At 45.3% G+C, this 23,366-nt stretch overlaps 1 protein-coding gene and 2 long non-coding RNA genes across 3 annotated transcripts; all 3 read right to left on the minus strand.

Annotated features, from left to right (window-relative positions):
* On the minus strand, positions 1-1,953 carry LOC134329486 (uncharacterized). The gene is made up of 5 exons (XR_010014881.1): positions 1,886-1,953; positions 1,600-1,799; positions 310-405; positions 158-189; positions 1-89 (listed from the first exon to the last, which is right to left on the minus strand). It is a non-coding gene; the product is annotated as an uncharacterized LOC134329486 (long non-coding RNA).
* A 14,954-nt stretch (positions 1,954-16,907) lies between these two features.
* Positions 16,908-18,484, minus strand: LOC134329477 (CMRF35-like molecule 1). Its single transcript, XM_063010767.1, has 5 exons — positions 18,397-18,484; positions 17,760-18,077; positions 17,535-17,606; positions 17,378-17,457; positions 16,908-17,133 (listed from the first exon to the last, which is right to left on the minus strand). Exons 1-4 carry the CDS (start codon positions 18,434-18,436, stop codon positions 17,402-17,404), a joined length of 486 nt encoding a protein of 161 aa, XP_062866837.1. The 5' UTR covers positions 18,437-18,484; the 3' UTR covers positions 16,908-17,133; positions 17,378-17,401.
* Positions 18,485-19,657: 1,173 nt separating this feature from the next.
* Positions 19,658-19,887, minus strand: LOC134329490 (uncharacterized). The gene is made up of 2 exons (XR_010014885.1): positions 19,855-19,887; positions 19,658-19,786 (listed from the first exon to the last, which is right to left on the minus strand). It is a non-coding gene; the product is annotated as an uncharacterized LOC134329490 (long non-coding RNA).
* Positions 19,888-23,366: the final 3,479 nt, after the last annotated feature.

The following is a 23,366-nucleotide window of genomic DNA, read 5'->3' on the forward strand; positions in this document are numbered from 1 at the left end:
AGGTTCTCGTAAACCAGATCGTCGGTTCCTCTCTGTAGATTCTGGTAGGTTTCTTCAGCAGGGGGGTCATCTCCATCAACCTCATCCACCTGGAACAGTAAGAAGTTTAGCGCTATATTCTGAGGGTATCATGATTAACCCAAGGCTTCGTACTCACCACTTTGGAGATCTTTGGAGGTTCTTCTTGACCTGCGAGGAAAACATGAGTGTATTTAGAGCTTTATGATACAAATATCACTTCGGTTCTGAATGATGTATCAATCCGTGTGTCCACATGTGTCCAGTGACGTGTGTAGTGTTTAGTTGTACCTCTTTTCTTGTGTAGTTTATATAGAACAGTGAATAAAACAAGTCCGGTCAGAAGCAGCACGACGACCACTGGGACGACGACGGTGTGAACGGGAGCTGGAATTAAAGCACAGTGATAATGTATGAACGTCTGATCCAGGCTACAGTATCCGAGCAGTTACAGTTATATCCACTAGTTGATTGGTTAACCTTATGCGTACGCTATAGTCGTAAACATGCTCAACATTTTATATGTTCTTGGCAAGTAAAAGAATATTTCAGGTGGTTGCTAGGTTGTTGCTAAGCAGTTGTTATGATACAACACATCCTGTTATTATCCATCGCGTGTTGTGACGCGTGTTATGGGATCCATTGTGTGTTATGACGTGTTATGATGTGTTGTGACGTGATATGACGTCTTGTGATGCGTGTTATGGGATCCGTTGTGTGTTATGAAGTGTTATGACGTGTTGTGACACGTTATGATGTGTTGTGAAGTGTTATGACGTGGTATGATGTGTTATGAGGTGTTATGACGTGTTGTGACGCGTGTTATGGGATCCATTGCATGTTATGACATGTTATGAAGTGTTATGACGTATTATGACGCGTGTTAGGGGATCCATCGCGTGTTATGAAGTGTTATGACGTGTTATAAAGTGTTACAACGTTTTGTGACACGTGTTAGGGGATCCATCGCGTGTTATGATGTGTTGTGACGCTTGTTAGGGGATCCATCGCGTGTTATTACATGTTGTGACGCATGTTAGGGGATCCATCGTGTGTTATGAAGTGTTATGACGTGTTGTGACGTGTTTAGTGTGTTGTGATGCATGTTATGGGATCCATCGCGTGTTAGAAAGTGTTATGAAGTGTTATGACGTGTTATGAAGTGTTATGACGTGTTGTGACGCGTGTTATGGGATCCATTGTGTGTTATGACGTGTTATGGTGTGTTGTGATGCGTGTTATGATATGTTGTGACGCGTGTTATGGGATCCATTGCGTGTTATGATGTGTTATGAAGTGTTATGACGTATTATGACGCGTGTTAGGGGATCCATCACGTGTTATGAAGTGTTATGACGTGTTATAAAGTGTTACAACATGTTGTGACACGTGTTAGGGGATCCATCACGTGTTATGGCGTGTTGTGACGCGTGTTAGGGGATCCATCGCGTGTTACAAAGTGTTATGATGTGTTGTGACGCGTGTTAGGGGATACATCGTGTGTTATGACGTGTTGTAGTTACAAGAAATCCCTTTGACGTGATTTCAGGCGGTTGCTAGGATGTTGCTAAGCGTACATACCCGAGGATAAAGGAGCGCCGGTCTGGACGGGAGCTGAAATAAAACACAGGTACAGGATGAACGACGTGACGGACACTTTATGGAAAAGAGGTCAGGTGAGAACGACCTACCTGTGGTTGTTGGAGTGGGTGTAGTCGGTGCTGATGTATGGACAGAAGGAGTCGTGGTGGAGGGTGCAGGAGGTGGCGCGGTTGGTTGAACTGGGGGTGAAACACAAGAACCCTAACTATAGCACCATTGGTGATTCAAACCCTGGACGCTCGACTTTCATCCATCCGACACTCACCTGTTCTGACCTGCAGGAGAACCTCTGTGTAGATATCAAAAAGTGCTTTCTGTACCACACACTAGTACGTTCCTCCATCGGCTGCTCTCAGACCAGAGATGGTGACGATAAAGACTCTGGATCTTGTGTCATCAGACAGAGAGAACCTCTGACCGCTAGATTCAATAATGTCCCCATTAGCACAGTCGCCTCTGCACAGGTACTTCAGGTTCCCTTCGCATCCGGCTTCGTAGGGGCATCTGATCTCGACCGAGCGGCCGGCAGATCCGGTTACTGTGATCTTACCGGTGGTTCTAGCTGTAGGACAGAAACCAGAGTAACGTCTCACCATCAAGAAGTTCTACAGAAACCTGGCTACCAAAGAGGTTTGAGTCTCAGCCTTGCTATCGTCCAGCCGGTCGCCCACACAGACAACGTCTGGCTCATCCTAGCGACCACCTGATATGCTGACAACCTTCCGATTGGCCTCCCAAAGCTCTGCCTGCTGGACTCCCACTGTCCACTGATGCTGAGGTTCCAGTTCATCCCAGAGCGGTTGATTGGCTCTGTGCAGGATGCTGGAGCTTCTCGCGACTACCTGGGTTCTAACCATCAAAATCCCTCTAAGAGCGCGCCGTGTGGTGGAAACACGGGTCGGTTCAGAACCGGTTCAAGAACCAGGGTTCTCTTTGACCTCAGTGCACAACACTTGGCTAATGCAAGCTGGTCAGACGTCAGAGCTGCCGCGCTGACACGGAAACTCTACAAGTCGTGTCTCAAAGCAGCATAAACGAGGGAGGCTGAACATCTTATTCTATAAATAACCCCAGCCGCAATGCTAACGCTGTCTAGACTCTACCGCTGGAACTGGTGGTTATTTTGGCCTCATTTGCTTATCTGAGATCAGACCACTCTTCTCACTTCCTCTTCTGACCACTTAGCGAGTGCATGTTTGAGATGTGTGCGATTAAAGCTGCATGACGCTGCTAGCATTTTCAACCACCAGGGACTAGAACACTCACCTGTTCTGACCTGTAGGAGAACCTCTGTGTAGATATCGTAGCCATTTTTTTCTACCGCACACCAGTACGTTCCTGCATCATCTGCTCTCAGACCAGTGATGGTGACGGTGAAGACTCTGGATCTTGTGTCGTCCTTCAGAGAGAACCTCCGATCTTCAGGAGGAGACCCGGATTTAACCGGAACGTCTCTACTGCTCATGACTGGACAGTCGCCTCGGCACAGGTACTTTATGTAGTCTTCATATCCGACTTCGTAGGGGCATCTGATCTGGACTGAGCGCCTGCTGGATCCAGTTACTGTGATTATATCAGCAGCGATTCCAGCTGTAGGATAAAAATCATAGTAATTATAATCAAGCAAAGTTCTAGAGGAACCAAAGGAACCAGGTAAGGAACATCCTGAAAGGTGGTTGGCTGATCCAGAGAAGAGAGGCTGAAGGGATTCCTTAGAGCTGCTGCAGACCCTTCAAATTGTGGAACTTGATTGGACATACAGTAATCAATCAGGACACGGACATACCACCTCTAAGGTGGGCACGGGCACTTGGACTGGTCTGCACCTGGTCTGCAGTTTGAGCCACAGTAGATCCTCTCAAAGCCTTCAAGTCTTGGCCGCCCAAAAATCTCTCGACAGTTGGTGGCACGTCGTTTCTCAGACCTCTCCCCCTTGCTGTTTGGGAGATACTTCACCCCATGGTCCGGCCATAACCATCTGCTCCTGATCAGAGTCCCTCAGGTCTTTAAGCTTATGAGCTCTAGAGCCTTAAACACCTGAACTATGAGGAACCTAATAGATCCCTCAACCTCTCAACCTCACAAGAACATCAAATGCTCCGCCATTACCGGTATTACCAGCAGGGTTAATCCTGAAACTAAGCTGGTTTCCACACCCAGAACACTCACTTCTTTACCACCGCGTTAGTGTAGCGACAGATAGTGTTAAATGACTATCCAGAGCCAAGACCAGGCAGCAGACTAACAGGCCTAACCGACTGTCTGCGAGTCGCCATCGGACGTCACCCGGAATCCTTAGGTCACAAACCATTGAGACTGTGTCTGTTTACCGTGGCAGGTGTAAGCCAAAACAAAATCAAAAAGTATGTCATAATAACTTAATTAAAATTAATCTAAATGAGCATCATGAAAACTCTAGTAAGGCTAAACTAAAGTTAGGACTTCTAAACATCAGGTCACTTGCATGCAAAACAGTAATTGTAAATAAAATAATTACAGATAATAGTCTTAGTGCACTTTGTTTAACTGAGACCTGGGCTAGACCTGATGAGTATCTAGGTTTAAATGAAGCATCTCCTCCGGGTTACAGTTATGAACATAAGCCACGTCTTAGTGGTCGTGGTGGAGGAATAGCCGCAATTTATGACAAGGACATAGGTCTCACTGTAAAATCAACTCCTATAACAAACTCGTTTGAAGTTCTTATCTCTGACATAGCCAATAAATGTTCATCTGATAAAACTAGTATGTTTAAGCTGGTTACTGTTTATCGACCCCCTGGTCCTTACTCAGAATTTCTTAACGAATTTGCCGATTTTCTTTCTAAATTAGTTTTATCAACTAAGAAAGCTTTAATTGTTGGTGACTTTAATATCCATTATGAGGATAAGTGTAATCCACTCAAAACTGCGTTTGATTCTATTTTAGAATCTTTAGGCATCACCCAAAATGTAACAGCACCCACTCACCGCTGTAAACATACCTTAGATTTAATACTTACTTATGGTATAAACATAGACAACCTGGAAATTATACCACAGAATGACTTAATCTCTGATCACTCCCTACTAATATATGAAGTGTCCCTGTCCAATAATATACAGCAACCGCATCGTTTTAAATATAAGCGCACTATTACATCTGCAACTGCAGCAGCGTTCATAAACTGCCTACCAGAATTACCAAATATACCAGCATCAGAACCTAAAGAACTAGATCAGGCAACTCAAAACTTAGAGACCGTACTGCGCACAACCTTAGATAACGTAGCCCCACTCAAAACTAAACTGATTAGGGAGAAAAAACTTGCTCCTTGGTACAATGACCACACATGCGCACTTAAACAAGCAGCACGGAAATTAGAACGCAAGTGGCGTCACACTACACTGGAGGTGTATAAGATTGCTTGGAAAGATGCTCTAACTGAGTATAAACATGCACTTATAAAAGCTAAATCTTTATATTATTCATCCCTAATAGAGAAAAATAAAAACAATCCTAGATTCCTTTTTGAGACAGTGTCCAAATTAACTAAAAACGTTAATGAAACTGAATCTAATATACCGCCTGACTGTACCAGCCATGATTTTTTAAAATTCTTTAATGACAAGATAGAAAAAATACGACTTCAGAGTCCGAGTGTGTCACCTGCCAATGTTAAGTATGGACTCACTCCGAGCAGCATTGGTGATAATAGTAACGAGTTAATCCAACTAAATTCCTTTAATCCAATCTCCCAAAATGAACTAACTGTGTTGATTAAATCATCGAAGTCATCATCGTGTATACTCGATCCTGTTCCAACTCGTTTACTTAAAGATTTACTCCCAGCTATTGTAGAGCCCCTGCTTACATTAATCAATGCATCCCTTAGCCTTGGATATGTACCTAAATTGTTTAAAAGTGCTGTTATTAAACCCCTGATTAAAAAACCTAATCTTGATCCACATGTTTTATCTAATTATAGGCCAATTTCAAACCTTCCTTTTGTCTCTAAGATATTAGAAAAAGTAGTTTCCAAACAGTTATGTTCTTATTTGAATGAAAATTGTATTCATGAAAAATTTCAATCAGGATTTAGACCCAACCATAGTACCGAAACCGCATTAATTAGAGTAGTTAACGAGTTGTTAATGTCTTCTGATAATGGATGTGTCTCTTTTCTTGTTCTATTAGATCTTAGCGCAGCGTTTGATACGGTCGATCATAACATTTTACTGGAGAGGCTAGAAAATACAGCAGGTGTTAAAGGACTCGCACTCTCTTGGTTTAAATCATATCTGACTGACCGCTCTCAATTCGTTTATGTAAATAATAAATGCTCGGAAACTACAAAAGTAAAGTATGGTGTTCCACAGGGGTCGGTACTGGGACCGCTATTATTTACACTCTATATGCTTCCACTAGGTGAAATTATTCATAAACATGGCATAAACTTTCACTGCTATGCAGATGACACACAGCTGTATATATCAGCCAAACCAAATGATACTGACACAATCAGTAAGATAGAAGATTAAAGTGTAAACGACATAAAAAACTGGATGTCGTGTAATTTTCTTTTACTTAATTCAGATAAAACAGAGGTTTTACTTGTTGGCTCTAAAGCTGCAAGAGACAAGTTGTCTAACCTGGTGCTAAACTTAAACACGTTCTCTGTTACTCCCAGCCCAGATGTAAAAAACTTAGGTGTCACAATAGATTCAGATCTCTCATTTGATACACACGTTAATAATATTACTAGAGTTGCTTTCTATCATTTGCGTAACATTTCTAAAATAAGAAATATACTATCTGTTAATGACGCCGAAAAACTGATCCATGCGTTTATAACTTCTCGGTTAGATTATTGTAATGCTCTTCTAACTGGATGCTCTGGTAGATCCTTAAACAAACTCCAGTTAGTTCAAAATGCAGCAGCTCGAGTGCTAACTAGAACTAAAAAATGTGACCATATTACTCCTGTTCTATCATCTCTACACTGGCTGCCAGTTAAATTTCGCATTGATTACAAAATACTTTTACTAACTTATAAAGCGCTACATGGTCTGGCTCCACAGTATCTGAGTGAACTTATTAATCACTACAGCCCAGCGCGTCCACTTCGTTCACAAGATGCAGGGTTACTTATAGTTCCTAAAATTAAAAAGATCACGGCTGGTGGAAGAGCGTTTTCTTACAAAGCTCCACAACTCTGGAATAATCTTCCTGCCTCTATTCGGGATTCGGACACAGTCTCAATGTTTAAGTCTAGACTGAAAACATATTTATTTTCTCAGGCTTTTGATTAATATAGACAAAGGCGCAGAGCTTGGGGGTTCTTGGTCATAGAAACTTGTGGTGATCAGGGATGTTGGGTTGCTGTCGTTCTGCCTCTCTTGTCCGATCACTCAGGTTTGGTGACGGTGGGGAGATGGGCGCTGATGTCCTGTGAAAGCCTTCATGACCTAGTTACCTGCTCGCTCTCCCTTTTAGTTATGCTGTAATAATTAGGGCTGCCGGAGTCTAAAACTCTCTGTAAAACTGTTTGTCAACCAGCATTGTACATTATTAACTACATTCTCTGTTGTTTTACCCCGAGGGCATTCTGATGGAAACCTGTTTACCCGCCGAGGTTAAGGATTAAAGTCGAGACTGCCGGGACAACGATGCTTCTCCTGTCAGATGTGACGGGTCTGGAGTAATTGCAACGACAAGAAATCACTACAGACTTTATTGAAGACTAGAGCGGATAACAACTCTATTATTATTTAATTGTTTATTTATCTATTTATTACCAGTTATGACTTTTTGATCATTTAATTCTGTGTTTGTATGCTTTGTGTAAATCGTGCATTTATTTAAAGTATCCTCCAGGCCACCCATGAAGGATGGGCCCTGCTGAGTCTGGTTCCTCTCAAGGTTTCTTCCTGTAATTTTCAGGGAGTTTTTCCTTGCCACAGTCGCCCTCGGCTTGCTCAACAGGGGTTTTTGTATCTGTTGGTCCTGGATTTTGTAAAGTTGCTTTGAGACAATGTCTATTGTAAAAAGCGCTATATAAATAAAGTTGACTTGACTTGACTTGACTCACTAGTGATCATCTATAGATGCATCTCCTTACCTGAGACCAGCCAGAAGGTGAAGGTGAGAAGAATCTTCATCTTCCTTCAGAATAATGAGTTCATTAAAGTCCGTCACCGTCGGTCGGTCCGTCTCTGGGACTGCACTGTGTTCTTCTGTTCGTGGGTAATAAAAAAAACACGTCACACTTCCCCTTCTGACTCGGTAAGACACGTTAACCACCTAGCAAGCGCATGTGCAAAGTGTGTGAGAGTGAAGCTGCAGCACAGACGCTACTAAAAATAACTGATGACAGATAAGCGCTGCATGTTCCGCAAAAGCTGCGTGTCCACTCGTTCTGTTTGGTGGGTCAGTCCATCCCGGGTTTGAATCTCACGGACTGTGACTGTGCCCGCGGACACGATTGGTCCAGGAGGAAGTGGGGACGAGGTGGCTGAGACGGTCTAACCATCGGGACGTCCCAAGCCCAGAAATGAGAAGGTTGCATCAGGAAGGGCGTCCGACGTACCAAAGCAACTAGAGGTCAAATGAACGTGGTCACCTCTGCTAATTACTACGTTCAACTGTACATTTAAGGATTGTTTGATTATTAGTACTTTATTCATTATTATTATTATTATTATTATAATTATCGTCAATATCATCATACGATTTCCTTTGGGATGAGTGTCCCAACATTTAACCCATTAAGCACTTCTTTAAGAGCATTCAGGACAAAGGCGCTGTACTTAATAGGTTTCCGATAATTTGTCCACCTCTGCGATCTTCAGACCCATCCTGGTCTGCAACCAAAAGCTACCTGCTGCCACCTAGTGTACAAGACAAGACCAGGACTCAGAATGGAAGGAATAATATCATATCATGGTACCACTTTATTATGATTTTTTATTAGTACTTTATTGTTTATTATTTATTATTATCATTAATATCATAATATCCCAACATTTAACCCGTTTAGCACTTTTATAAGAGCATTCAGAACCAAGAAAGAAGCAAAACACTGGCATTTTACTTATTACGTCCTAGTGACGTCATAGTAATGCAGGTTTCCGATATTTTGTCCATTCTGGTCTGCAACCAAAAGCTATCTGCTGCCATCTAGTGTACAAGACAAGACCAGGACTCAGAATTTAATTTCTTTCTGTGACCCGTTTGAGGACATTTGTGACGCAGATGTTCCCAGTATCGGTGTCTGAGGTGCAGATGATGGTCAGACTGGTGAGGTAAGATGTATTTTTGATGTCTAGGAGGAAAAAACACACGTGTAAAAACACCAAACATTAAAATAACGTGGTGACGTCCAGGGTTCAGACTCTGGTGTTGGTCCAGGCTCTGGTAGATGGAGTCCATTTGGTCGGTGTTGATGTAGGAACTTTGGACGTTGAAGCGTAGGATCATTTTCTGAAAGTAGAACAAATGAAGAGCGTTAATAATAACCGAGTGTAGCTTCATTATAGCTCAGTGCAGTCCGTAAGTATTGGGACAGTGACGGCTTTTGGTGCTCTGTATCCAGACACCAGAGAATCTGGAATTGTCTAGACTTCGAGGCTGGTGTGTCGTATCAAGGTGGTGCTGAAGAAGTTCTGGAGATCTTGGGGGAAGGTAGAAGATTGGAACCTTATATTTGGGAGGTATAGAGTATCAAACACTGTAGAATGTGCTGCTGAAGTGACGTGGAGACCAAGTCTGGGGTTTGACGCCCTGTGTGTGTTGAGTATTTCATCTATCTTAGTTGTTCGCGAGTCCAAACAATGCCTCAAGCAAGCCGGACCCCGTTGCCCACAGGGTATAAAAGTATTTGCCCTTAGCCGAACAGCTGACCATCACACCAAAAGCGTCCATTCATTCATCATCATTAACAACCACAGATACCCTGAAAACTTCTGACATGACGAGGGGTCGGGTAAACATGACCTACCTGTAGGAGAAGACTTAGCATGTGGGTTCAGTTGACGAGACAGAATTGCTTTGTCGGCGTGTGGGAGGTGGATTGGTCATGACCTGTGTGTGAGGAAAACCAGAGTTAACCGTGATCTCTGGCAGCCAACCTATCGTGTCGTCAGGTGAAAATGACCCACCTGTGGTTGTAGGTGTGGTTTCTGTGGTTTTGTGGTTTCAGGCGCTGATGTACAGGTTGTGGTTCCTCTGTCAGGATGAGCTGAGGGATGGGAAGAGATGATCGTATCTGTGGAGGACTGGCACTAGGTTCAGCAGGGTAAGTAGTTCTGCTTACTTCCACACTCGATGCGGGAGGTGGTCACCCAGATTTTTTATTATTATTTACACCTTAACCATTTTTTATTTATCCCACACTCACCTGTTATAACCTGTAGATGAACCTCTATGAATGCATCACGAAGTGCTTTCTCTACCACACACCAGTATTTTCCTCCATCGTCTGGTCTCAGATCAGTGATGGTGATGATGAAGACTCTGGCAGTTTTGTTGTCGTATAGAAAGAATCTCTGATCTTTAGCAGATTCTGAATCAACAGGAATGTCTTTAATTGACCACGTATAACATTCACCTCTGCACAGGTACTTTGTGGAATCTTCATATCCAGCTTTGTAGGGGCATCTGATCTCGACTAATCCGCCCTCTGATCCAGTTACTCTGATTTTATCAGCAGCAGTTCCAGCTGTGGAATAAAAATCATAATGACGTCAGGCAAAGTTCTGCAGAAACCTGATGAACCATGTAAGAACTACACCGATCACCGATCACACCCTGATCCGTCGATGTAATGATGAATGGACAAGGACCCAAGGTGCAGATATAAATTATAAAGTTTATTTGAACAAAAGGTAAAAAATAGATAAAACACGAAAAGGCAGGAACAAAAAGGCAAATCGGGAGAACCCCGATTGAGCCGCTGGATCCGCGGGTATAACTGAAAAAAAAAAAAAAAGGAAAAATCATAATGCAAGCCAGGGACGCGAACCCCGGTCGCTCAGGCGCGGAGCATATGCGCAACCCGTTACACCAAACACTGGCTAACAGTGAGTAAACCAAAAGCGAGACGGTAAAAAACAAACAAAAAAAATTATTAAATGCTCCCAAAACAGGGAGATCCCGAATTGACAAGCGCGTTTCGGTAGGACAGTATCGGTGAGCGCTCCTGAAGCCCGTATTTGGGGAAAGGAGTCAGCCGACCTGTAAAGCACAAAAGAGGTGAATTAGAGAGGGCTATTTAGGTGGATTAGAACCGGGGATGCTGGCGCCAGAGGGGAGCGTCCACCAGCTGCGCCACCCAGGATATTACAAACCGCTTTACCACAAGCTTTTTGAAGCACCGAAAAAACCGGCAAAATGGCGGATACCAACCTCCTGCTAACGTAGCAGGAGCGTTAGCGCTACACGCTAAAAACAAAACTTCAGCGCGAGGGCTGAACGTAGTCGCACCACGCTTTCCCTCACAAAAGCAAAGGGCTAACTACCTCAGCCTTTCAGCCTACATAGCCGAACAAACTAGAACCGTCCGGACTACCTTCTGACCCTAAAAAGGGTGAGTAGATGCTCTCACACAGACCAACAAAAACAAAGTTGCGACACCCGCTGCTGCACGCTAGTGGCTTAAATAGGCCAGGTGCAGCTGCAGGCAATCGCCCTAATTAACAGGCCTCTTACAAGAAGCCTTGCTTTGCTTTGTTCTGTAACGCCTGCTTCGCCGGGAACCCGGGGTAAGTTCACCAGCTACCGCAGGCACCCTAACAGTCGAGGCCTGGACTCCACCAGACCCCTGAAGGTGTGCTGTGGTATCCGGCACCAAGATGTCAGCAGCAGATCCTTTAAGTTGTGAGGTGGGGCCTCCATGTCCCACAGATGCGCGATTGGCTCGAGATCTGGGGAATTTGGAGGCACCTCATATTGGTCGTTGTGCTGCATCATCCTGCTAACCGACGCCACAGCCAACGGGGAATAGCGTCTCCATGAAAGGGCGAACATGGTGTCCGTCGTAGCGTTGTGTGGGCGGAGGACTGGCAGCTGGAAAACCGGACTGTCCGACCTAAAGCCGGACGCCTGGCCACCCTAGTCCAGATGTTTAAGTTGTAAAGAACGATCGTTATGAAACACAGTGAGCATTATTAAAAACCTTTATTAAACAGAATATGCAATTCAACAGCAAAATAGCTTACAAAATAACCAAATAAGTACAAATTAGCAAGCTAGCACGCTAACATACTACCAGAAAACGACCAGCTCTACTCTCCCCCGGCAGTTCTGGGCTTCCGAACATTGTTTTACATTTATTTTCACACATTTCTCCAGCTAATATTTGTACAATAACAATAGCTTCACATTCGCGGACCTTTATCCGCGTTACTCGATGCTAGCGATCTCTCGGAAACGTGCCAAGTGCGCATGCGTTAACTAAATGAGTTAGTATTGTGGATCGGAAACGTACGATTGTAAGTTACACCAACACAGAGGAATTAGTTTAGTATTAGTGTAATAAGTTCGAGCGGAATTTGTTGAAATGACTTAATATGACACGTGAACTCGACCTGCTCATTTATTTTAGTTTAGAGAACTGTTTGAAAGTTGGCAGTTAGTGCCGTAATATAACCTGGTTGAGGGGATAACTCTAGTTGGAGCTGACTGACCATCTTGCAAGACGCCCAAACCATCTCAAAGGGGAGGCTTGACTCCAAGGAGAGTAATCCCCTACTTAGGAAACTTCTTAAAAATGCACCAAGGTCCAACCACAAGCCAGTCAGTACTTGAATAAATCGATCAGAATTAAGAATTAAGCTGTTTAGTAGATAAACTGTGGAGTTGCACCGTTTTTAGGCGTTTGCTGCCATCTAGAGGACATAACAGACATAAACATTCATGCATGTGTGTAAAAGCATTATTTAACGCCAGAAATTCTCGTAAACCAGATCGTCGGTTCCTCTCTGTAGATTCTGGTAGGTTTCTTCAGCAGGGGGGTCATCTCCATCATCCTCATCCACCTGGAACAGTAAGAAGTTTAGCATTTTATTCTGAGGGCATCATGATTAACCCAAGGCTTCGTACTCACCTCTTTGGAGATCTTTGGAGGTTCTTCTTGACCTGCGAGGAAAATAGGTTTTAAATAATGTATCACGTGTGTGTGTCCACATGTGTCCAGTGACGTGTGTAGTGTTTAGTTGTACCTCTTATCTTGTGTAGTTTATTTAACACAAAGAATAAAACGAGTCCGGTCAGAAGCAGCACGACGACCACTGGGACGACGACGGTGTGAACGGGAGCTGGAATTAAAGCACAGTGATCATTTATGAACATCTGGTCCAGGCTACAGTATCCGAGTAGTTACAGTTATATCCACTAGTTGATTGGTTAACCTCATGCGTACGTTATAGTCGTAAACATGCTCAACATTTTATATGTTCTTGGCAAGTAAAAGCATATTTCAGGTGGTTGCTAGGTTGTTGCTAAGCAGTTGTTATGATACAAAAAGTCCTGTTATTATCCATCGTGTGTTATGACGTCTTGTGATGCGTGTTATGGGATCAGTTGTGTGTTATGAAGTGTTATGACATGTTGTGACGCGTGTTAGGGGATACATCGTGTGTTATGACGTGTTGTAGTTGCAAGAAATACCTTCGAGGTGATTTCAGGCGGTTGCTAGGATGTTGCTAAGTGTACATACCCGAGGATAAAGGAGCGCCGGTCTGGACGGGAGCTGAAATAAAACACAGGTACAGGATGAACGACGTGACGGACACGTTATGGAAAAGAGGTCAGGTGAGAACGACCTACCTGTGGTTGTTGGAGTGGGTGTAGTCGGTGCTGATGTACGGACAGAAGGAGTCGTGGTGGAGGGTGCAGGAGGTGGCGCGGTCGCTTGAACTAGGGGTGAAACACAAGAACCCTAACTATAGCACCATTGGCGATTCAAACCCTGGACGCTCGACTTTCATCCATCCGACACTCACCTGTTCGGACCTGCAGGAGAACCTCTGTGTAGATATCAAGAAGTGCTTTCTGTACCACACACCAGTACGTTCCTCCATCGGCTGCTCTCAGACCAGAGATGGTGACGGTAAAGACTCGGGACCTTCTGTCGTTGGACAGAGAGAACCTCTGACCGCTAGATTTAATAATGTCCCCATTAGCACAGTCGCCTCTGCACAGGTACTTCAGGTTCTCTTCGCATCCGGCTTCGTAGGGGCATCTGATCTCGACCGAGCGGCCGGCGGATCCGGTTACTGTGATCTTACCGGTGGTTCTAGCTGTAGGACAGAAACCAGAGTAACGTCTCACCATCAAGAAGTTCTACAGAAACCTGGCTACCGAAGAGGTTCGAGTCTCGGCCTTGCTATCGTCCAGCCGGTCGCCCACACAGACGATGTCTGGCTCATCCTAGCGACCACCTGATATACCGACAACCTTTCGATTGGCCTCCCAAAGCTCTGCCTACTGGACTCCCACTGTCCACTGATGTTTATGTTCTGGTCCATAAAAATCCCTCTAAAAGCGCGCCGTGTGGTGGAAACGTGGGTCGGTTCAGAAGCGGTTCGAGAACCAGGGTTCTCTGTGACTCTCAGTGCACAACACTACACAAACTGCACTGCACAACTGCTACAGAAACCTGGCTACTGAAGAGGTTCGAGTCTCGGCCTTGCTATCGTCCAGCCGGTCGCCCACACAGACGACGTCTGGCTCATCCTAGCGACCACCTGATATACCGACAACCTTCCGATTGGCTTCCCAAAGCTCTGCCTACTGGACTCCCACTGTCCAATGATGTTGATGTTCCACTTCATCCCAGAGCGGTTGATTGGCTCTGTGCAGGACGCTGGAGCTTCTCGCGACTACCTTGGTTCTAACCATCAAAATCCCTCTAAAAGCGTGCCGTGTGGTGGAAACGCGGGTCGGTTCAGAACCGGTTCGAGAACCAGGGTTCTCTGTGACTCTCAGTGCACAACACTTGGCTAATGCGAGGCCAGTGCAAGCCGGTCAGACGTCGGAGCTGCCGCACTGACACGGAAACTCTACAAGTCGTGTCTCAAAGCAGCATAAACGAGGGAGGCTGAACATCTTATTCTATAAATAACCCCAGCGGCAATGCTAACGCTGTCTAGACTCTACCGCTGGTACTGGTGCTTATCTTTGGGCTCATTTGATCTGAGATCACACCACTCTTCACACTTCCTCTTCTGACCACTTAGCGAGTGCATGTTTGAGATGTAGGAGAACCTCTGTGTAGATATCGTAGCCATTTTTTTCTACCGCACACCAGTACGTTCCTGCATCATCTGCTCTCAGACCAGTGATGGTGACGGTGAAGACTCTGGATCTTGTGTCGTCCTTCAGAGAGAACCTCCGATCTTCAGCAGGAGACCCGGATTTAACCGGAATGTCTTCACTGCTCATGATAGCACAGTCGCCTCGGCACAGGTACTTTATGTAGTCTTCATATCCGACTTCGTAGGGGCATCTGATCTGGACTGAGCGCCTGCTGGATCCAGTTACTGTGATTATATCAGCAGTGATTCCAGCTGTAGGATAAAAATCATAGTAATTATAATCAAGCAAAGTTCTAGAGGAACCAAAGGAACCAGGTAAGGAACATCCTGAAAGGTGGTTGGCTGATCCAGAGAAGAGAGGCTGAAGGGATTCCTTAGAACTGCTGCAGACCCTTCAAATTGTGGAACTTGATTGGACATACAGTAATCAATCAGTACACGGACATACCACCTCTAAGGTGGGCACGGGCACTTGGACTGGTCTGCACCTGGTCTGCAGTTTGAGCCACAGTAGATCCTCTCAAAGCCTTCAAGTCTTGGCTGCCCAAAAATCTCTCGACAGTTGGTGGCACGTCCTTTCTCAGACCTCTCCCCCTTGCTGTTTGGGAGATGCTTCACCCCATGGTCCGGCCATAACCATCTGCTCCTGATCAGAGTCCCTCAGGTCTTTAAGCTTATGAGCTCTAGAGCCTTAAACACCTGAACTAACAGATCCCTCAACCTCTCAACCTCACAAGAACATCAAATGCTCCGCCATTACCGGTATTACCAGCAGGGTTAATCCTGAAACTAAGCTGGTTCCCACACCTAGAACACTCACTAGTGATCATCTATAGGTGCATCTCCTTACCTGAGACCAGGCAGAAGGTGAAGGTGAGAAGAATCTTCATCGTCCTTCAGAATAATGAGTTCATTAAAGTCCGTCACCGTCGGTCGGTCCGTCTCTGGGACTGCACTGTGTTCTTCTGTTCGTGGGTAATAAAAAAAACACGTCACACTTCCCCTTCTGACTCGGTAAGACACGTTAACCACCTAGCAAGCGCATGTGCAAAGTGTGTGAGAGTGAAGCTGCAGCACAGACGCTAATAAAAATAACTGATGACAGATAAGCGCTGCATCTTCCGCTAACGCTGCGTGTCCACTCGTTCCGGTTAGTGGTCTGTTCGGTGGGTCAGTCCATCCCGGGTTTGAATCTCACGGACTGTGACTGTGCGCGGACACGATTGGTCCAGGAGGAAGTGGGGACGGGGTGGCTGAGACGGTCTAGCCATCGGGACGTCCCAAGCCCAGAAATGAGAAGGTTGCATCAGGAAGGGCGTCTGACCTACCAATGCAACTAGAGGTCAAATGAACGTGGTCACCTCTGCTAATTACTACGTTCATCCGTACATTTAAGGATCGTTTGATTATTAGTACTTTATTATTAATTAGTATTATTATTATTATTATCATCAATATCATCATACGATTTACTTTGGGATGAGTGTCCCAACATTTAACCCATTAAGCACTTCTTTAGGAGCATTCAGGACAAAGGCGCTGTACTTATTGGGTTTCCGATATTTTGTCCACCCCTGCGATCGTCAGACCCATCCTGGTCTGCAACCAAAAGCTATCTACTGCCACCTAGTGTACAAGACAAGACCAGGACTCAGAATGGAAGGAATAATATCATATCGTGGTACCACTTTATTATGATTTATTATTACTACTTTATTATTTATTATTATTATTATCATTAATATCATAATGTCCAAACATTTAACCCGTTTAGCACTTCTATAAGAGCATTCAGAACCAAGAAAGAAGCAAAACACTGGCGTTTTACTTAATACGTCCTAGTGACGTCATAGTAATGTAGGTTTCCGATATTTTGTCCATTCTGGTCTGCAACCAAAAGCTATCTGCTGCCACCTAGTGTACAAGACAAGACCAGGACTCAGAATTTAATTTCTTTCTGTGACCCGTTTGAGGACATTTGTGACGCAGATGTTCCCAGTATCGGTGTCTGAGGTGCAGATGACGGTCAGACTGGTAAGGTAAGATTTATTTTTGACGTCTAGCAGGAAAGAACACACGTGTAAAAAACACCAAACATTAAAATAACGTGGTGACGTCCAGGGTTCAGGCTCTGGTGTTGGTCCAGGTTCTGGTAGATGGAGTCTGTTTGGTCTGTGTTGATGTAGGAACGTTGGACGTTGAAGCGTAGGATCATTTTCTGAAAGTAGAACAAATAAAGAGCGTTAATAATAACCGAGTGTAGCTTCATTATAGCTCAGTGCAGTCCGTAAGTTTTGGGACAGTGACGGCTTTTGGTGCTCTGTATCCAGACACCAGAGAATTTGGAATTGTCTAGACTTCGCACCATCACACCAAAAGCGTTCATTCATTCATCATCATTTACAACCACAGATACCTTGAAAAACTTCTGACATGACGGGGGGTCGGGTGACATGACCTACCTGTAGGGGAAGACTTAGCATGTTTCAGTTGGCGAGACAGTATTGTTGTGTTGGCGGGTGGGAGGTGGATTGGTCATGACCTGTGTGAGAGGAAAACCAGAGTTAACCGTGATCTCTGGCAGCCAACCTATCGTGTCGTCAGGTGAAAGTGACCTACCTGTGGATGTAGGTGTGGTCTCTGTGGTTTCAGGCACTGATGTACAGGTCGTGGTTGTTTTCTTAGGATGAGCTGAGGGATGGAAAGAGATGATCGTATCTGTGGAAGGTTCGGCATGCTAAGTAGTTCTGCTTACTTCCATACTCGATGCGGGCGGTGGTCACCCAGATTTTTTTCATTACTATTATTTACACCTTAACCATTTTTGATTTATCCCACACTCACCTGTTGTAACCCGTAGCTGAACCTTGGTGAACAGATCGTGACCTGTTCTCTGTACCCCACACCAGTACGTTCCGGTATCGTCCAGTCTCAGATCAGTGATCGTGATGATGAAGATGCTGTATCTTGTGTCATACAGAGAGAACCTCCGATCTTTAGGAGGAGATCCGGATTGAACAGGAATGTCTCTAAAGTTCATGACATGACAGTTACCTCGGCACAGATACTTCATGTTTTCTTCATCTCCGGCTTCGTAGGGGCATCTGATCTCGACTGAGCCGCCGATGAATCCAGTTACATATATATCAGCAGCAGTTCCAGCTGTGGAATAAAAATCACAATGACGTCAAGCATTGACAAGTTCTGCAGAAATCTGAAGAACCATGTAAAGAAGTAACAAGAAGTATAAGGATCCCAAAAGTATATGTACTCGACCCGTGAGCTTTGTTTTCGCAAATCTTTTCCAAACCATACCCTGGACATTGAGGCTCCCCTTGGCTACAACAGATTTTCCACGTGTTTTTGATGGGTTTCTGTGGGACTTTGTCCAAGTTAGTCCGAGACCATTTGTGATTTGAGGTGCTGGCTTGCTCCAGCTGTCAAGACAAACGTTATCCTGAGCAAACACCTACTACCTTACCTGAGATCAGACAGAAGGTGAAGACGAGGAGACTCTTCATGTTGAACAGGATGAAATGCGGCTCTCGTTACACTCCGTCGCTGCGCCGGTCCGTTTCTGCGACTGATTCTGCGACTGATTCGCTTCATCTATTAGAGTGATGAAACACTTCTCACTTCCTCTTTTCTGACAATGTAAGACTTGCAAATTATTTAGCAAGAGCATTTGTGAAACCTAACGTTGCTGGGCTTACAGTCAGTTCTCCTGTGATCCCGTCCTCACTGGCTCTCAGGAAGACGTTTGAGGTGGTCGTTGAGGGCAAGTGTGGGCTCACCACCAAAGCTACAAACCTTCTCCATGCTGCAAGCCAGCGCTCTTATCAGTAACCTGTTGACGTTCTGCTGTGTTGCTCATAAACTTCCCAAAAATAGATGTTACCCAATTTGCTTCTTCAGCTTCTGCAGAATAGGTGTGGCATCAAATTTTTGTCCTGGGCGCCTCCCTTTGGAGGTGTACCAGGCACGGCCGACCAGGAGGAGGTCGACCCAGGACCTGCTGTTTGCTTGCACCGTTGCATGATGATGATGATCTCTTGGAACGTAGTGCTTCTCAATTGAGTTTTGGGTTGCGAGCTGATCCTCAAAACAGCGCAGCTTAGCAGAGTTTGTGGAAACCTCTTGGGCGTCTTCATGAGGACGTCAAACTGAGTTTCCGTCTACTGTTCTTGGTGATGGTTGAGGTGGAAACAGGTTGAGAAGGTCTTCCTAAACTCATCTTGGAGGATCCCCAGACGTCATCAAGAAGCACCATCTGGTGTCTGGTTTGTGGTTGATGCATTTCTACACCTGGTTTTGTGTGGAACAGGAACAGGGCTTAAGAGTTTCCATCTACTTCTCTTGGTGACTTCGCCCGGTGTCCCAGACTCCTCCTGGGGGATCCCCAGACGTCATCAAGCCAACTGTAAGACAGTAAGATGGACAGTATAGTCCCACCAGTGGGTCCTGGGGTGTCTGTGAAGGTACCTGGGATAACTCTAGTTGGAGCTGACTGACCATCTTGCAAGACACCCAAACCATCTCAAAGGGGCGTCTTGACTCCAAGGAGAGTAATCCCCTACTTAGGAAACTTCTTAAAAATGCACCAAGATCCAACCACAAGCCAGTCAGTACTTGAATAAGTCGATCAGAACTAAGAATAAAGCCGTTTAGTGGATAAACTGTGGAGTTGAACCATTTTTAGGCATTTGCTGCCATCTAGAGGACATAACAGACATAAACATTCATGCATGTGTGTAAAAGCATTTTATTTAACGCCGGAGGTTCTCGTAAACTGAGTCCAGATCGTCGGTTCCTCTCTGTAGATTCTCGTAGGTTGCTTCAGCAGGGGGGACATCTCCATCAACCTCATCCACCTGGAACAGTAAGAAGTTTAGCGCTATATTCTGAAGACATCATGATTAACCCAAGGCTTCGTACTCACCTCTTTGGAGATCTTTGGAGGTCCTTCTTGACCTGCAGAAAAACAGGAACGAGTGTATTTAGAGCTTTATGATACAAATATCACTTCGGTTCTGAATGATGTATCACGTGTGTGTCCACGTGTGTGTAGTAGTACCTCTTTTCTTGTGTAGTTTATATAACACAACAAATAAAACGAGACCGGTCAGAAGCAGCACGATGACCACTGGGACGACGACGGTGTGAACGGGAGCTGGAATTAAAGCACAGTGATCATTATGAAGGTCTGATCCAGGCTACAGTATCCGAGTAGTTACAGTTATATCCACGAGTTGATCGGTTAACCTCATGCGTACGCCATAGTCGTAAACATGTTCAACATTTTATATGTTCTTGGCAACTAAAACCATATTTCAGGTGGTTGCTAGGTTGTTGCTAAGCAGTTGTTATGATAACCTTGGTAGTTGCAAGAAATCACTTTACATACCCGAGGATGAAGGAGCGCCGGTCTGGGCGCCATCGTTCCTCGCAGGAGCTAAAATAAAAACAGGTACTGTACGTGATGAACGACACGACGGACACGTTATTATTAGGTCAGGCGAGAACGACCTACCTGTGCTTCCTGGAGTGGACGTAGCCGGTGCTGATGTGCGGACAGAAGGAGGCGTGGTGGAGGGTGCAGGAGGTGACACGGTTGTTTTCTTAGGGTCACCTGAGGGGTGGAAATTGAAATAATTACATTTTAATTATTGCGATGCAGCTGAAGCTTAAAGGTTTTGCTCAGGGGTCCAACAGTGGCAACCTGGCAGTGGTGGGGCTGGAACCAGCAACCTCTGGATTACCCACCCAGTGCTTTGATGCAAGTTCGCGAACCAGAACGGAGCTGGATCGGCGTCGGTGGAAAAGGGATAGTTGTGGAACCATCAACCAGCGAGCATCCCTACAGTCCCGTACAGTCCCCCCTCCCCTGGACGGGCTGGTCAGCATCTGTGTGGGCGTCCTGCTGGACGACAGCAAGGCTGAGACTCAAACCTTTCCAGTTCTGGTTCATCCCAGAGTGGGGCTGAGCTCAGGGCTCTGTGCAGGACACTGTTCCGCTTCATCCCAGAGCGGTCGATTGGCTCTGTGCAGGACGCTGGAGCTTCTCGCGACTACCCTGGTTGGTTCTAACCATCAAGCTCACTCTAAAAACGTGTCCTGTGGTGGAAACGTGGGTCGGTTCAGAACCGGTTTAAGAACCAGGGTTCTTTGTGACTATCAGCGTGCAACACTTGGCTAATGCGCAAGGTCTGGGGTGACCAAAAAGGATAGTTCTTAGCTCGGATCCAAGCCGGTCAGACGTCAGAGCTGCTGTGCCGAAATGGAAACTCTTCGAGTCGTGTCTCAAACAAGCATAAACGAGGGAGGCTAAACACCTTAGCACTAGCCTTATTCTGTAAATCGGCCTAGCCGGAATGCTCACGCTGTCTAGACTCTATCCCTGGTATTGGTGGTTATCTTTGGGTGCATTTGCTTATCTGAGATCAGACCACTCTTCTCACTTCCTCTTCTGACCACTTAGCGAGTGCATGTTTGAGATGTGTGTGAGTGAAGCTGCATGACGCTAGCATTTTCAACCACCGGGGACTCGAACCATGGATAGTTTCCCTTGTTCCAACACTCACCTGTTCGGACCTGCAGGAGAACCTCTGTGTAAATATCGTAGCCACTTTTTTTTACCCCGCACCAGTACGTTCCTCCATCGTCTGCTCTCAGATCAGCGATGGTGACGGTGAAGACTCTGGATCCTGTGTCATCCTTCAGAGAGAACCTCCGATCTTCTGGAGGAGACCCGGATTTAACTGGAACGTCTCTACTGCTCATGACTGGACAGTCGCCTCGGCACAGATACTTCTTGTAGTCTTCGTATCCGGCTTCGTAGGGGCATCTGATCTGAACTGAGTGCCCGCTGGATCCAGTTACTGTGATTAGCGCAGAGGTTCCAGCTGTAGGATAAAATAGTTATTATAATCAAGAAACCAGAGGAACCATGTAAGGAACATCCTGAAAGTTTGTTGGCTGATCCAAAGAAGAGAGGCTCCAGACCCTTTGATTTGTGGTCAGGTGACTCCTGTTTGCTTTAATGACCCTTCAGACATGTCTGGAACTTTATTGGACATACAGTAGTTTGGAAAGGCACATGGGATCTGTCCCAGTTTACACCCAATCAATCAGAAAACGGACATACCACCTGTAAGGTGGGCACGGGCACTATGTGATCTGTACACAGAAGAGTCACAGTAGATTCTCTCACAGCCTTTAAGAGTCTTGGCCGCCCAACAATCTCTCGAAGGTTGGTGGCACGTCCTTTCTCAGACCTCTCCCACTTGCTGTTTGGGAGATGCTTCACCCCATGGTCTGGCCATAACCATCTGCTCCTGATCAGAGTCCCTCAGGTCTATAAGCTTATGAGATCTAGAGCATTCAACACCTGAACTACGAGGAACCTAATAGATCCTTCAACCTCACAAGAACATCAAATGCTCCGTCATGGTTAATCCTGAAACTAAGCTGGTTTTCACACCCAGAACACTCACTAGTGATCATCTATAGATGCATCTCCTTACCTGAGACCAGGCAGAAGGTGAAGGTGAGAAGAATCTTCATCGTCCTTCAGGATAACAAGTTTATTGAAGTCCGTCACCGTCGGTCGGTCCGTCTCTGGGACTGCACTGTGTTCTTCTGTTCGTGGGTAATGAAACGCGTCACACTTCCCTTTATAACTCGGTAAGACACGTTAACCACCTAGCAAGCGCATGTGCAAAGTGTGTGAGAGTGAAGCTGTAGCACAGACGCTACTAAAAATAACTGATGACAGATAAGCGCTGCATCTTCCGCTAACGCTACGTGTCCACTCGTTCTGTTTGGTGGGTCAGTCCATCCCGGGTTTGAATCTCACGGACTGTGACTGTGCGCGGACACGATTGGTCCAGGAGGAAGTGGGGACGAGGTGGCTGAGACGGTCTAGCCATCGGGACGTCCCAAGCCCAGAAATGAGAAGGTTGCATCAGGAAGGGCGTCTGACCTACCAATGCAACTAGAGGTCAAATGAACGTGGTCACCTCTGCTAATTACTACGTTCATCTGTACATTTAAGGATCGTTTGATTATCAGTACTTTATTAATTATTATTATTATTATAATCATCAATATCATCATACGATTTCCTTTGGGATGAGTGTCCCAACATTTAACCCATTAAGCACTTCTTTAGGAGCATTCAGAACAAAGGCGCTGTACTTAATAGGTTTCCAATATTTTGTCCACCTCTGCGATCGTCAGACCCATCCTGGTCTGCAACCAAAAGCTACCTGCTGCCACCTAGTGTACAAGACAAGACCAGGACTCAGAATGGAAGGAATAATATCATATCATGGTACCACTTTATTATGATTTATTATTACTACTTTATTATTTATTATTATTATTATCATTAATATCATAATGTCCCAACATTTAACCCATTTAGCACTTCTATAAGAGCATTCAGAACCA

This window comes from Trichomycterus rosablanca, chromosome 15, assembly GCF_030014385.1.
Source record: "Trichomycterus rosablanca isolate fTriRos1 chromosome 15, fTriRos1.hap1, whole genome shotgun sequence".
In the NCBI taxonomy this organism is placed as follows: domain Eukaryota; kingdom Metazoa; phylum Chordata; class Actinopteri; order Siluriformes; family Trichomycteridae; genus Trichomycterus; species Trichomycterus rosablanca.